Source organism: Carettochelys insculpta, chromosome 13 (assembly GCF_033958435.1).
Source record: "Carettochelys insculpta isolate YL-2023 chromosome 13, ASM3395843v1, whole genome shotgun sequence".
Lineage (NCBI taxonomy): Eukaryota > Metazoa > Chordata > Testudines > Carettochelyidae > Carettochelys > Carettochelys insculpta.
In genome coordinates, this window is record NC_134149.1 from 11,534,139 (window position 1) to 11,546,519 (window position 12,381).

At 44.9% G+C, this 12,381-nt stretch overlaps 1 protein-coding gene across 1 annotated transcript in view; it reads right to left on the bottom strand.

Moving 5' to 3' along the window:
- CD99L2 (CD99 molecule like 2) overlaps positions 1–12,381 on the bottom strand; it is an 87,862-nt gene that overhangs the window by 33,848 nt on the left and 41,633 nt on the right. Inside the window, exon 2 of the mRNA XM_075007551.1 lies at positions 4,537–4,602. Within this exon, the coding sequence (XP_074863652.1) occupies positions 4,537–4,602 (66 nt within the window). The remainder of the gene's footprint in view (positions 1–4,536; positions 4,603–12,381) is intronic.

The following is a 12,381-nucleotide window of genomic DNA, read 5'->3' on the forward strand; positions in this document are numbered from 1 at the left end:
CTACTCTGCCTCCTGCACCCCCAACTCTGAGCCCTGGCACATCCTCATGCCTCTGCCCTGACTCCTGCACCCAGCCAGTAAGAGCTGAGAGATTTTGCTGGGGGCAGCAAGCAAAGACTTCCCCGCAGCACAGAGAGGCACATGGAGCAGCCTAGGGCTGCTAGCCGGCCTAGAAGCTTGCCTGTACATGCTGCTGGTCAGGAACTGCTTAGGTAAGTGCCTCCTGGCCAGAGCCTGCCTCTGGCAACCTTCCCCCATACCCAACTCCCTCTCAGACCCTGCACCCTCTCCTATACCTTTCCCCCAGGCCAGAATTCTCTCCCACTCCCTAAATCGCACCCCCCCCACCGACCCTGCACACCAATCCCTTGGCTCAGGTCACTACCTAAACCCTCTGCACCCTCCTCTAGCCCACCCCAGGTCACAACTCCCTCTCAGGCCTTCACTCGCTCCTACATCCCTCCCCCAAGCCAGAATCCTCTCCTGCACCCATGGTCCCTGCAGGACCCTTCACCCCAATGCCCTGCACCAGGTCACAACCCCCTCCTTTACCTAACCCTCCCTCAGACCCCACTCTCCCCTGCACCCCAGTCCCCTACCCCAAGCTATTTCCAACCTCCATTGCAGACCCTGCACCCCTTCCACAGCAAAGTGCGGCTCTTAACTATTTACCAAAATCTTGGAGTAGCCCCACCCCACCAAAAATTACTGGCCACCCCTGAGCTAGATTGACGGAGGAATTTTTCTGTTGATCTAGAACTGTCAACATGGGGACCTAGGCTGGCTTACTGCGCTGCTCAGGAGTGTGGATTTCTCACATCTCTGAGTGATGCAACTCACCCAACTTGAATTTCTAGGCCCCTGCCATATAGTATAAGAGCAACCTGAGTGATTGTTTAAGTGGCATGTTGGTAACAGGGAGGTGTTGGATGTGTTAGTGCGATGGGGCTACTAGAAACAAGGAGAAGCCAACACCATGGGAGCAACTGGCTGTCTGTGAATCTCCCACATGTGTTCTGTAGCTCAGCAGTGGTCAAAGAATCATAGTATGGGAACCACAGTGTTCAAGCACGTGAGTGCGATGGGTAGCAAGGCAGGAATGCTGAGATTTTGTAGTAATCTTATATATAACAACTTGCCTTGTTTGGACTAGTACCAATATTTTCAGGACTTGAGGAGTTCTTCAAGTGCTGCATCTGGGGCACTGATCAGAGAGGGGAAAAACATGACCCCCTGAATTCTGGGTATCTTGATGTGTTTCAAGGAGTCCTCTGTAGGCTAGATCCAGATCCTCTGCTACTGTGAGTCTGTGTAGCTCCACTTACTTTAGAGGAGCAAATCATCAATATCAGCTGAGGACTTGGCCTACAGTTTCTGAATGCCATGGACACACTCCTGTATTCCTTCAGAGGCCAAAGGAAGCCACATAAACACACTCTAGGATAGAACGCGGCTCATGAATGATTATGTTCCCGGTGCTGTACAACAGTCTATGCTGGTTGAGTTGTTACATACAGACTTATTTTTGTCGCATGTCCATCAATGCATGAAAATTAAATTCTAAATCTTAGCAGCAGATGGGATCAAGAACACAACAGCCTTCCACTCTACAATTTGGTTCCTTGCATATATTTATCAGGGCAAAGACTACGGTCCAGAGTTTGTGTTGAATAAATCAGAAGTCATTCTGCTGAATCCCACAGAATTGCATTGGGCCAAAACTGACCAGAATCTGTGTAACTGTCTATTCTATGTAAAACAGCATCCAAGGACTAGCTCTGTCAGACAGCTGAGCTCCTGCAATAGCGTCACCTTATGCTGAAAGATATTAAGCCATTACATGAGTTTTCTTTGCCTTCTCAAGTGTCAGATAACATCCTCCCCCACACTGCTTAGTTATCTGCTCTAACTGATGAAATACAACAAAAATAATTAAAACAGGCTATTTTCCCTAAATGCTGTTTAGCAATGGCACACAGATGGCTGTTTAAAGGAGATTTGGAAACCTGAGAAAAACAAACAATCTATAGGAGAGACAAGTCTGTGTCTCTTCAGATTTGTTTTTTTAATGTGTACAACAGACCTATGACATGAAATTACATCAAGAATATTAGTAAAAGTGTTCTATATGCAGCCCAACTGGAGTGCTCAGCAAAGATGGCATCCATGGGATAAAAGCTGGTCACTCAATGATGCTATCTCATGTTGTATAAACTTGAGTGAAAGTGGTGCTTTTTGGGTGATTAGTTTAACTGATTTAAAAAAAAACATATAACAAAGTACAAAAACAGTAAATGACTCTCAGCATATGGTTTTCCTGTGGCACAAGCAGTAGTTGAATACCCAACAAAATTAGGCAATTACACCAATTTCACAACATGTCAAAAACCAGGTAATACAAAACCAGATAACGCTACACAGACATAAAATACGGGGGTGAGAAAGATGGGGGAAGGAGCAGGAGGCAGAGGCAAAAGGATTAGATAGAATGAAGACCTTTCATGCTTTGAGTCAATCTCAACACTTTCTAATCAAATGTATCTAGAAAAAGAGTCCAAATTTCTTTGAATTCATATAATTGCTGTATGCAACAGAAGTCTACTCTTTTTAGGCTGCTAATTAAGATAAGTCTGAACACCAAAGTTAAGAGGAGATGGATCACTTGATGATTACCACTGCTCCGTTCCTGGAATATGTCTACTCTTTCCTTTTTGTCCTATCATGCCGTTGGTGATCTTCTCTGTCAAAGAATCTGTGACAATGTTCTAGAAAAAAAAAAGTTTATTTTCATTTATACCCAATGAACCCCCACTCCTCCAAGATTGGAGGGTGGGGCAGTGGAATGACTTTTGATAGGATGCTCCTTTACACTGCGTATCCTGATATGGCCAGGCCATACACAATGTGACTGAGCCAGTTACATCAGATAATTTCATCCTAAACTCCTTCCAACAAAAAGTTAATATTTTTATTTGGACTCCTCATAAAGAAACACAATTTGTTCTCTATGAAATTTGCTGTGAGATAAATTGGACTCAATTATCTGGATAGAATTCAGGAGGTTGCACAGAGTTAGAAGTAATCAGACAGGTACAGAGGAAGGCCTGAAGTTGGCATGAATATGTCTGAACACCGCCAGTCTGTGCACAGGCAGAATTGGAAATAACAGTATATTGTGTGCACAAAACACTTCTTCTAGCCATTCATAAATTCCCTACAACAAATGCAGCCACATAATGTTCATGGGTGGGAAAACTGACCAGAATTTGGCCCCAGGGCTATTCTGTGTAAGTGAATCTCTGAGGACAAGCTGTGTCAACCTGCCGTGCTCCTGCAGTGCCTGAGAGTCAAGATAAATATTAAACCATTAAGTCATTCAGGAATACTTTACTATACATATTGCCACATCCTGTTTAAGAAAACTCATGGGGCTGTGGTCCATGGCAGAAAGGGGCAGGGGAGCAGCTTCCCATAGCATATGCCAGCTTCAGGAGGGACACAGCAATCCCTCAGGGCACACCGGGTGTGTACAGGAGGAATGGGACATCTGCAGTTGCTCCACATCTGGAGGTGTACAATTGTAAAACTTGTCTGTTGCCCTATTTTGTCTCCCAGCTCCCATGACAGCTGAATACATTTAATGGGGCTGCAGGAACTCCTGAGGCATTCATGTCGGGGGAAGGTGAAGAGATGGGCCTCAGTAGTGGTTAGGGCACAAGTGGGAGGATATCCTAACTTGGGACTGTTAAGAGAAGGGGTTAGGTAGGAGCTTGCTTTGGGTGGGGCAAATGGGGTATTCAGACACTGAAATGTTCCTGGAATCAACTCTGGAAGCAAAATAACATAAGCAAGAAAAGAGTCCTCTGAAAATCTGAGCCAGGGAGTATGTCCGCACACCAATTAAAAATCTACCGCTGGCCCGTGGGGGCTCAGGCTCGCAGAGCTATCTAATGGAAGTGCAGACATTCAGGCTCAGGCTGCAGCTGGATCTCAGGGTCCTACGCATCTACACTGCAATTTGATAGGCCTGTGAGTTCCCCTTTCTTCCCCCGCAACTGACACCCTAAGTCCAGTCATCTGGCACATGTCAGCAGCAGGTGTCTAACTGAAGTGTACACATACTCATGGAGGGCAAGCAAGGAAAGGAGAAAGGGAAGAGTCAGAACATCATAATCTCAGGAACATTCCTCAGACCTGCTGGAAGAGAGAACCACTACACAAAGCATTCCAGGCAAGAGGGGAACGAATGAATAACACCACAAGTAATTCGGAACAAAAGGCCTGTGATCAATACTAATAGGCTGTCAGAATGCTAAATCAATGTAACTTCCTAACCAGAATTACAACACCAAGGAAGACTCAGATAGAATAAATATTCCTCTTATAAAATTTATTTCTATCTGTCAACAATTATGCAAGCTGGATGTGACCAGGAAAAAATGACTGGTCATGTAAGCCTGTTATTTATGTATAATCCACATAGGGAGTAACACAAATACGATTGTTATTTGCTTTTTTCCTGTAAACAGTACTTACGTCGCTTGGTTGTACGGTCAGCCAAAGCATCTGCTAAATCGAAGTCGTTAAAATCATCACCATATCCTAGAGACAAAGAATTGGCATTGGCTTTATTCGTTATTTACTGACAAAGTAGAACAACTTTAAATACAGCATGGTGGGACTTGTTCATTTAAATTGCTTTAGCTTTAGAGATTTTTTTGAAGTCTGACCCACTAGCAACAACGAAGAAGACATCAACCTTCTCAGAATTCTGTGACTGTTAAATTGCAGAGCAGTCATCTCTAGATTTTCCATTTGTCTGCTCTAATGGATTTGGTATAAATACACAGGCTACACTTAAATTTGTCAAGTGGAGCCTACCAATTCATCGCTCTAACTGCCACTCATCTGTGGATGTACTCACGATTATACGTTTGCTAAATACCATAAAAATATTGGAGTGGCTTAGATGATGTTTGTCCAAAACGCTCTCTCTCCACTCTGCTCCAGAAAGTACATTCAAATAGCAAATATTTATATATTAAAGATAAAATTAGCTGTCATGCCTGCTAACCATACAACTTAACATTCACTCTAACCAGACAATATACATTCTGAACATACCCATATTCAGAGAGTATGCCTGACAAACAGAAGGTATATTTATTAAAGATACCTCACCACATCTTGGCTTTCTCCTGTAATTTAATATCCCAGTGATGACCCTAAACTATATGCTATTCTAATGTGGTAGGTCCACTAATCCTTCCTTTCTCTGTCTTTTTGCATCACCTTAATTACTGTTGACTTAGCCTAGTTTTCAATGCATTTGTCTTGATAAATTCATGCTTTTACATCTCAGAGCATGCTGAGTAATTAATATCCTTTGGGTTTGCTAAGTACTGCAGCACTGCAAGAGAACATTAAAATGGCTTTCCTCTTATTCCTACTGCTAAGTGGATTTAGCTGTTGCCACCTGAGCTCCAGTTTGCTTCATGAATAAATTTAAAGCTTTACTGACAAGAACAAGAACAATGAAAAGACACTGGTCCATCAAAAAGCAGGTATTAGCATTGCAGAGAAAAACTTTTACACATGGTGGTCACTAAGTATTACAATCCATTCAGCTCTGGTTTCAGTTAGTCACACATCGCAGCTTGTTTCACTTACTATCTATTTAAAAGTAAACTTGGCAAACCAGGGAACAATTTAAATGTACAATCTATGGTTTTTAAGTTCCTAGGTATTTCTGTATCTTACAAGGAAGCACTCAAGAGCATGCTGCTGCTGCTGCTGCTGCTGCTGCTCCTGGCACAATTAGTTTTTCTTCTACCGGTCCACAGATGAGTTTGTCAGTAGAATGGTTTACATCAATGGTGGCAACCTGCAGCTGCCAGGCTGCATGCAGCCCATCAGGGTTCTATGTGCAGCCAGCAAAATGTTTCATTTAGCACTGACCAGCAGCAGGGTTGCCAGAATCCACTAGTTTCCATCTGTGTAGCTTTTCTCCCTGCCAGTGACACACACATGAAGTGAGGTATGAGCTGACTGAACTCAACATCAACTGGGAGAGCTGTGGCGGTCCCTCCACATCCAATCAAAGTGCTGCTATGGTTCAGTCTGCACATGCTGCAAACGCTAGGTACGCAAGCGCAGTGAGCAAAACTACCCTCCCCCCGGAGACTGTCTTGGTTATGACAATTTTGCGAACCACTAAGATGAAGGAGGGTTGCTCATCTGGCCCACTCACTAGCCTAGGTTGCCCATCATTGGTATACCTCAGCATGATTGGCCCTCCTTTGTCTCAGTGGGCTGCAAGATTGAAATTAGTTGTGCACTAACCGTGTCCCCAAGAATAAGATTAATTAAATCTACTATATATTTGCGAGAGTTTGTGTGCGTCTGTCCATCCACCTGTCCATGAATCTGTTTCTTCAAGAACTCCTAACTGGTAAGAGCTAAGATCACCATATTTGACATGCAGCTTCCTCTTACCATAACTTAATGCAAGGTCAGGTTTTTCTTGTGCCAGGGCAATGGGATATGTGTAGCATGTGACTGTTTCTCATAAAATGGACAGGGAGGGCTCTGACACCAGGGACAGCTGTACTCCAGAATGACCACAGGGGGCAGAAACTAAGCGCAGTCCCCACAACTCCCCCATACCCAGAGCAACTGCTGGCTGGGGAGCACAGTCTCCAATGCTCTGGAGATAAGTTCCTGCCACCCTGTCTGACCCAGGAGAGAGGTCCCTGAGAGCCAGGGAGCAGCCCAAACAACCTGGCCTCTGTTGCTCCAGGCAGGACCTAGGGAGCAGCCAGCAGCTGGGCAGTGCGGCCCCTGCCATGCCTGGGAGCAGCTGGTGGCTAGGCAGCATGGCCCCTGAGCCCCTGCAACCTCTGACCCAAGCTCCTGCCCCCTACTCCCTGCTCTGAGGCCCTCCTTATACCCAACCCTAACTCTTTCACCCACCCGCATCCTTAGACCCCTGCCCTGAAGGACCCAAGCAATGTTCTAGTACATAACACAGAGCACTCTGAATATTGCAATCGTTCATGTATTCATGGAACTGTCATCAACTACAAACAATAGAAAGAAGAAATATTTGCACTTCCTTTACAGTATCAAATCCCTGCCCAGTCTCTTCCCCACCTCCTTTCCCAACTGCATTCTGTCCTGATCCTCCCATTCCTACAGTGCCATGAATTCACTGATTCGTGCCCCAAATCAGCTGATTTCCTGCAGTTAAGCTCAAAGAGAAGGGAGCAGGGACAGGGCACGACTCAGCCAATTCACGGAGCTCTGGGAGTGCTGGGAGGGAAGGGTGGGGCTCTTAGTGCTTGGGAGGCGTGGGACAAGGGGGTGCATGGGCCACACGTGGAACCCCGATGGACCACATGGCTACCCACCACTAATTTACATCCTTCTTCACTGTAGGAGCATGGAGATGTCTGTGGTGGAAAACACGCCCTGTGATACAGGCAGGGTGTGTGAGGGGGCAGGAGCCTGGGGCACTTACCTGGCTCAGCTCCAGAGGGGCACAGGTGGCTCCTCACAACTCTGGGCTTGCAGATATTGGCCCCAGCTCCGAGGCAGCCTGCGTTCCAAACCCTTCACTCCCCGTCCCGCCCCACCAGAGCCTGCGAGCCAAGCCCAATCCCTGCCCTAGCCTTCAGTTCCTCCCACACCTCTAACTCACCATCCCTACCCCCAGCCCAGAGCCCACACCCCATGTGGAGCCTTCACCCCCTCCAGCCTAGTCCTGAGCCCCCTCCCACATTCGGAGCCCCTCAACCCCAGCATCCACCTCCTCCATCTTGGTGCAGATAACAAAGTCCATTCCACATTGGATGTAAAATATGAGAAGGAACATTGGGTTCCAGAGCTAAGACTGCTACCTGTGCCCGTACCATCGACATCTCTATTAAATGGCTTCTTAACCGGAGTCTGATGAACCTGAGGCAGCTGGCACAGGCCAGCCACAGCTTTGGACATTCAAAAATGGAATCAACCCAGCGGCATTTCTCAGGCTTGTGCAAAATCCACATCTTGGACCCATGCAGTTAAGCTGACCTAAACCCTGGTGCAGACAGCACTAGCCAACGGAATTCCTCTCGGAGGCTGATCACCTGCGCTGCTGGGAGAGGTCGTGTCTATGCCGAAGTGCTACAGCAGCACAGCTGCAGCAGTGCTTCACATGTAGACAAGCACTAGGATGACTGTGATTTTTAGTGACCAGCAAACACTTTCCACATAGGGCTGTGTCTACACTAGCTCCCTCCTTCAAAGGGAGCATGGTAAGTAGGGTGTCGGGAGATTATTAATGAAGTGCTGCGCTGCATATGCAGCACTTTATTAAGCTAAATCTCCCCCGCAGCAGCTTCCAAGTGTTAAAGTTCAAAGTGCCAGCTCGCGTGTAGCCGCAGCTCTCCTGCTGGTACTTCCAAGTGCCTGGGCAACTTCGAAGTCCCTTACTGCTTTTGAGATTGCTTTGAGGAGTAAAGGGACTTCGAAGTTGCCCGTGCACTTTTAAGTACCAGCACGTGAGCCGCGGCTACACACGAGCCGGCACTTCAAATTTTAACACTTCCAAGTTGCCGCGGGGAGGAATTAGCTTAATGAAGTGCTGCATATGCAGCGCAGCACTTCATTAATAGTCTCCCTACACCTTACTTAGCATGTTCCCTTTGAAGTAGGGAGCTAGTGTAGACAAGCCCAAAGCAATCACTCCAAGTCCAACCTCTCAGCCCTCATCCTCAAAGGAATCTGCACACCTCCTTTGAAAGAGGAGCTTGGGGGCTTAAATTTACAATTTTGCTAGACACTAAATCCTTGGTAAACTCACTAACTCCCCCCAGGACACCATTTCTGTTTTTGGCTCATGACTGTGAGGCTGTTAACAGGCCACTTCACCTTGAATGGCTCCTCAGGCTACAGCTAGCTACACAGCGATTTTCTTTCCAAAATAATTTGTGCTATGCAAATTGCATAAATTATTTCAAAATACCTTATGCTGAACTTCATGCCATCCAAACAGCACCAAAGTTCAGAACAAAGGGCTATTTTGAACGTTCCATTACTCCTCTTGTGCCAAAGGGTAACAGAACCAGAACAGCACAACTGAAATATTTCAGACTCTGCGAAAAGCTGCGGCATTGCTATTTTGGGATACCTTTGGATCCTGACATAGTACCTGCCGTGTAGCCATAGCCTTACAGTGTGTGTTAATTGCTTATGCTAAACAATCTTTTTGCACCTTCTATTTTGCTGTGACTCTGAGTCCCTTTCCTGACCTCAGTAAGTGCTCCTGACAGGTTGAAAGTTTGTTTAATTCACTAACAGAAGATGGCCCAATAAACAGCATCATAACCACCTTCTTTTTAGTATTATTACAGTAGCATGTAGGGTCCTGATCAAGGCTCTGACATGCCCCAGAAAGCTTCCACTAAAATTTCATACAGAGACCTCAGCTGCCTTGCCTTACTGGATCTACCAGTATTGTATGGACTTGCCTTCCCCATATTGTATCATTCCCTTTAGCCTCCATTTTGTCTGCAGGGGGTCACTTCTTCCCAATTTTGCTATGTAACCCATGTTTTCCATGTGTGTAAAATGAAGTGCACAACCAAGAGCAAAGAAAAGTCATAAAAATCTCCAGGCTGACCCGGGACAAAAGACAGAAATGCTACAAACCTCGCCCAATGAGACTGCACCACACACTCAATCTGAATTCCTGTGCAATGCAGCAGTTTGTAGTAGGTACAAAGCTTTTGAATGGTGGAATATGGTAGCAGTACTAACAACCACACTGGTATTCCACCTTCCTTTCCTAACCCCCACCACACCCCAGTTCTCAGTGATTAAATAAATGTGAAGGGCACTCATTCGCTGCACACCAATACTGGGTAATTAACAGATCCCAGCAGAATGTTTTGCTTTTTAATATATGATAATGCAGTTGGTGAAATGTGCCTTCCTCTATCAAGCAGTTAGAAACATGTGGTAACACAATTCCAGATGTGTTCAGTTACAGCTTCCTTTTCTTGTAAAGAACGTAAAGGGGAGACTTCTTCCACACAATATGCTGAGCTATCCCAGGAATGAGGAGAGCAGCCAAATTCCTATCAGAAACAAAACAGCTAAAGCTAAGGAAGTACAATTCACCCTTAGGTGCTGAAAACCGCATGAGAAATGTGCATCTCCACTCCTGTGCATGGCAATGAAAATACTTTTTGTTCCAGGAGCCACAGCATATTTCCACAGAGTCCATTCCAAAGCTTTCCCTTAGCAGCGTTGCCAAGTCAAGTGGCTAAGTGATGGTCTCACGCTTCATTCTTAAAGAAAAGTGACTGGCCCTTGTGGCTGTGGAGAAAGGTCCAAAATGTAACTCCATTGCACCCCGAAGTTTCAAAAAGCAGAAGATGAAAAACCCCACCAAATCTATTATTTTTGCATAATCTCATTATTGTAAAGCCTACCTTGATTTTTGAATATTTGCAGTTGGCAATACTGTCCTTGTCTGAAACTAGGGGAAATTCCCTAGCAGAGACAGGTGACACATCCCCACCAATCTTGTGGCTTTCCTATTCTTGAGGCAGTTGGACTAGCAGATCTTTTTAAAATTATTTTTAGGGTGTTTACAAACACATACCAATTAAGGACCAGGAGGGCTTACAGTCTCAGCTCAGTCAGAACAAGATAACTTTTCAAATGTCCAAATTTTAGTCAAGTGCAGTTTTATGTCTTTCTCTCTCTCTCCCCTAATTTTACTACTGTGATATAGCAAAGTGATTCTGATAGACACTAATCCATGTTTCCAGAGGCTGGTGGCACTGGGTCTGTCACAGCATCTGCCATTCATAAGCTCAGAGCAGCAGGAGCTGAGAAAAATCTCACATAACTGGTAATAACTATGAGGAATTTCCTGGTCTCTGAAATGTCATGGAAGTGGGGGAAGGATTCTTGAGGAAGTTGTTTTAGCTCTTCCACAGATGAAAGTAGTTAGCTGAGTTTAAATCCAAGCCATGTTTGAGTAAAAGCTCCCAGCCCTGCACAAAGAAACTGGGTAATGTCTTTTTAAAGTAACACCTATTTTCTTGTTGGTCACTTCATCTGGGACTTTCTAAGAGGCCTAAGGGAGCTAAGTGTGGGTTGCAACCCAGTCTCAGCTCCACGTGTTCAAACCATAAGAGTTTTATTAACATCTACAGCCCCAGGATCAGTTTCCAGTTATAAGCGACCACATGTTCTGGATATTGTGACTGTTTAGAAATGCACCACACTTCATTTCCACTGACATGTTATTCATCATTGAGTACTGGAATGAGTACTGGAGTCAGTGAAGTCCAGGGCAAGTATTTAAACTGTGAAAGTTAACATGCAGCCTCAGAAGGGTGGAGCCAGCTGCCACTGATCTATAAAGGGATCAAACAATGGTGTGGTAATGTGGAGAGAAACTTTGACTGGCAAGAACCATTAGCTGAATTACGTCCATACACCCACTCAACTTTAACTATTGATCTTCAGCTGTGCTCTTCTTGGCAGCTGTCCTACAGCATTAATATTCAAGTAGTAACATAACCTGGTGTTATACCCACCATTTCAGAGGAGGTCTATGCAGTACAGATAGAACCTCTCTAATCCGGCACCATCTAAACCTCTCTTGTCCAGTAACATATGTAATTTAGCATGATTTTAGGTAGCCAGATGACTACTTACCATGGGTGTGGCCAAATTTTCCATGGTCCAGTAAAGTTTGTTCACAACTACCAGTCCTGGCTCCCAGTGTTCCGCACTGTTATTTAGTTGTAATTTACCTCAAATGTATTCTAAGAATCTTGTAAGCAGCAAAAAAGTGTTGGTAATGCAGTTAGACTATACTCACCTCCCTCAGTCCAGCAAAATTCTCTCATTTGGGACAGGTCAGGTCCTGAGGGTGTCGGATGAGAGAGATTCAACCTGTACTGTATTTAGTACCATTCATTTCATGATGCTTTCCTATTGATACTGAATACAAGTCAACACAGATCACTTTCCAGGGCAACTTAGGAAGAGGAGTTCCCTGCATGTTGGGTAGGATTAACAATACATTGCCAGTTAATTAAAGATGACAACCTCTTTGTTTCACACAAACAAGATAATGCAGACATATTACAACTTTATGGATCTATACCCAAGTACCTCATCGATACAATGCACACATTTGTGTGCTCACCTGGATATATAAAAACACTGCTCTCCTTATTCTGTTACTACACAGCAATTAACTTGTCACTTCCCAGGGCAGGTCTACACCAGGAAACAAAATTGATTTTAGCAAAGCAAATCCAGCTATGAGAATTGCATAGTTTAAGTCAACTTACCTAAAATCAATTTTTGCCA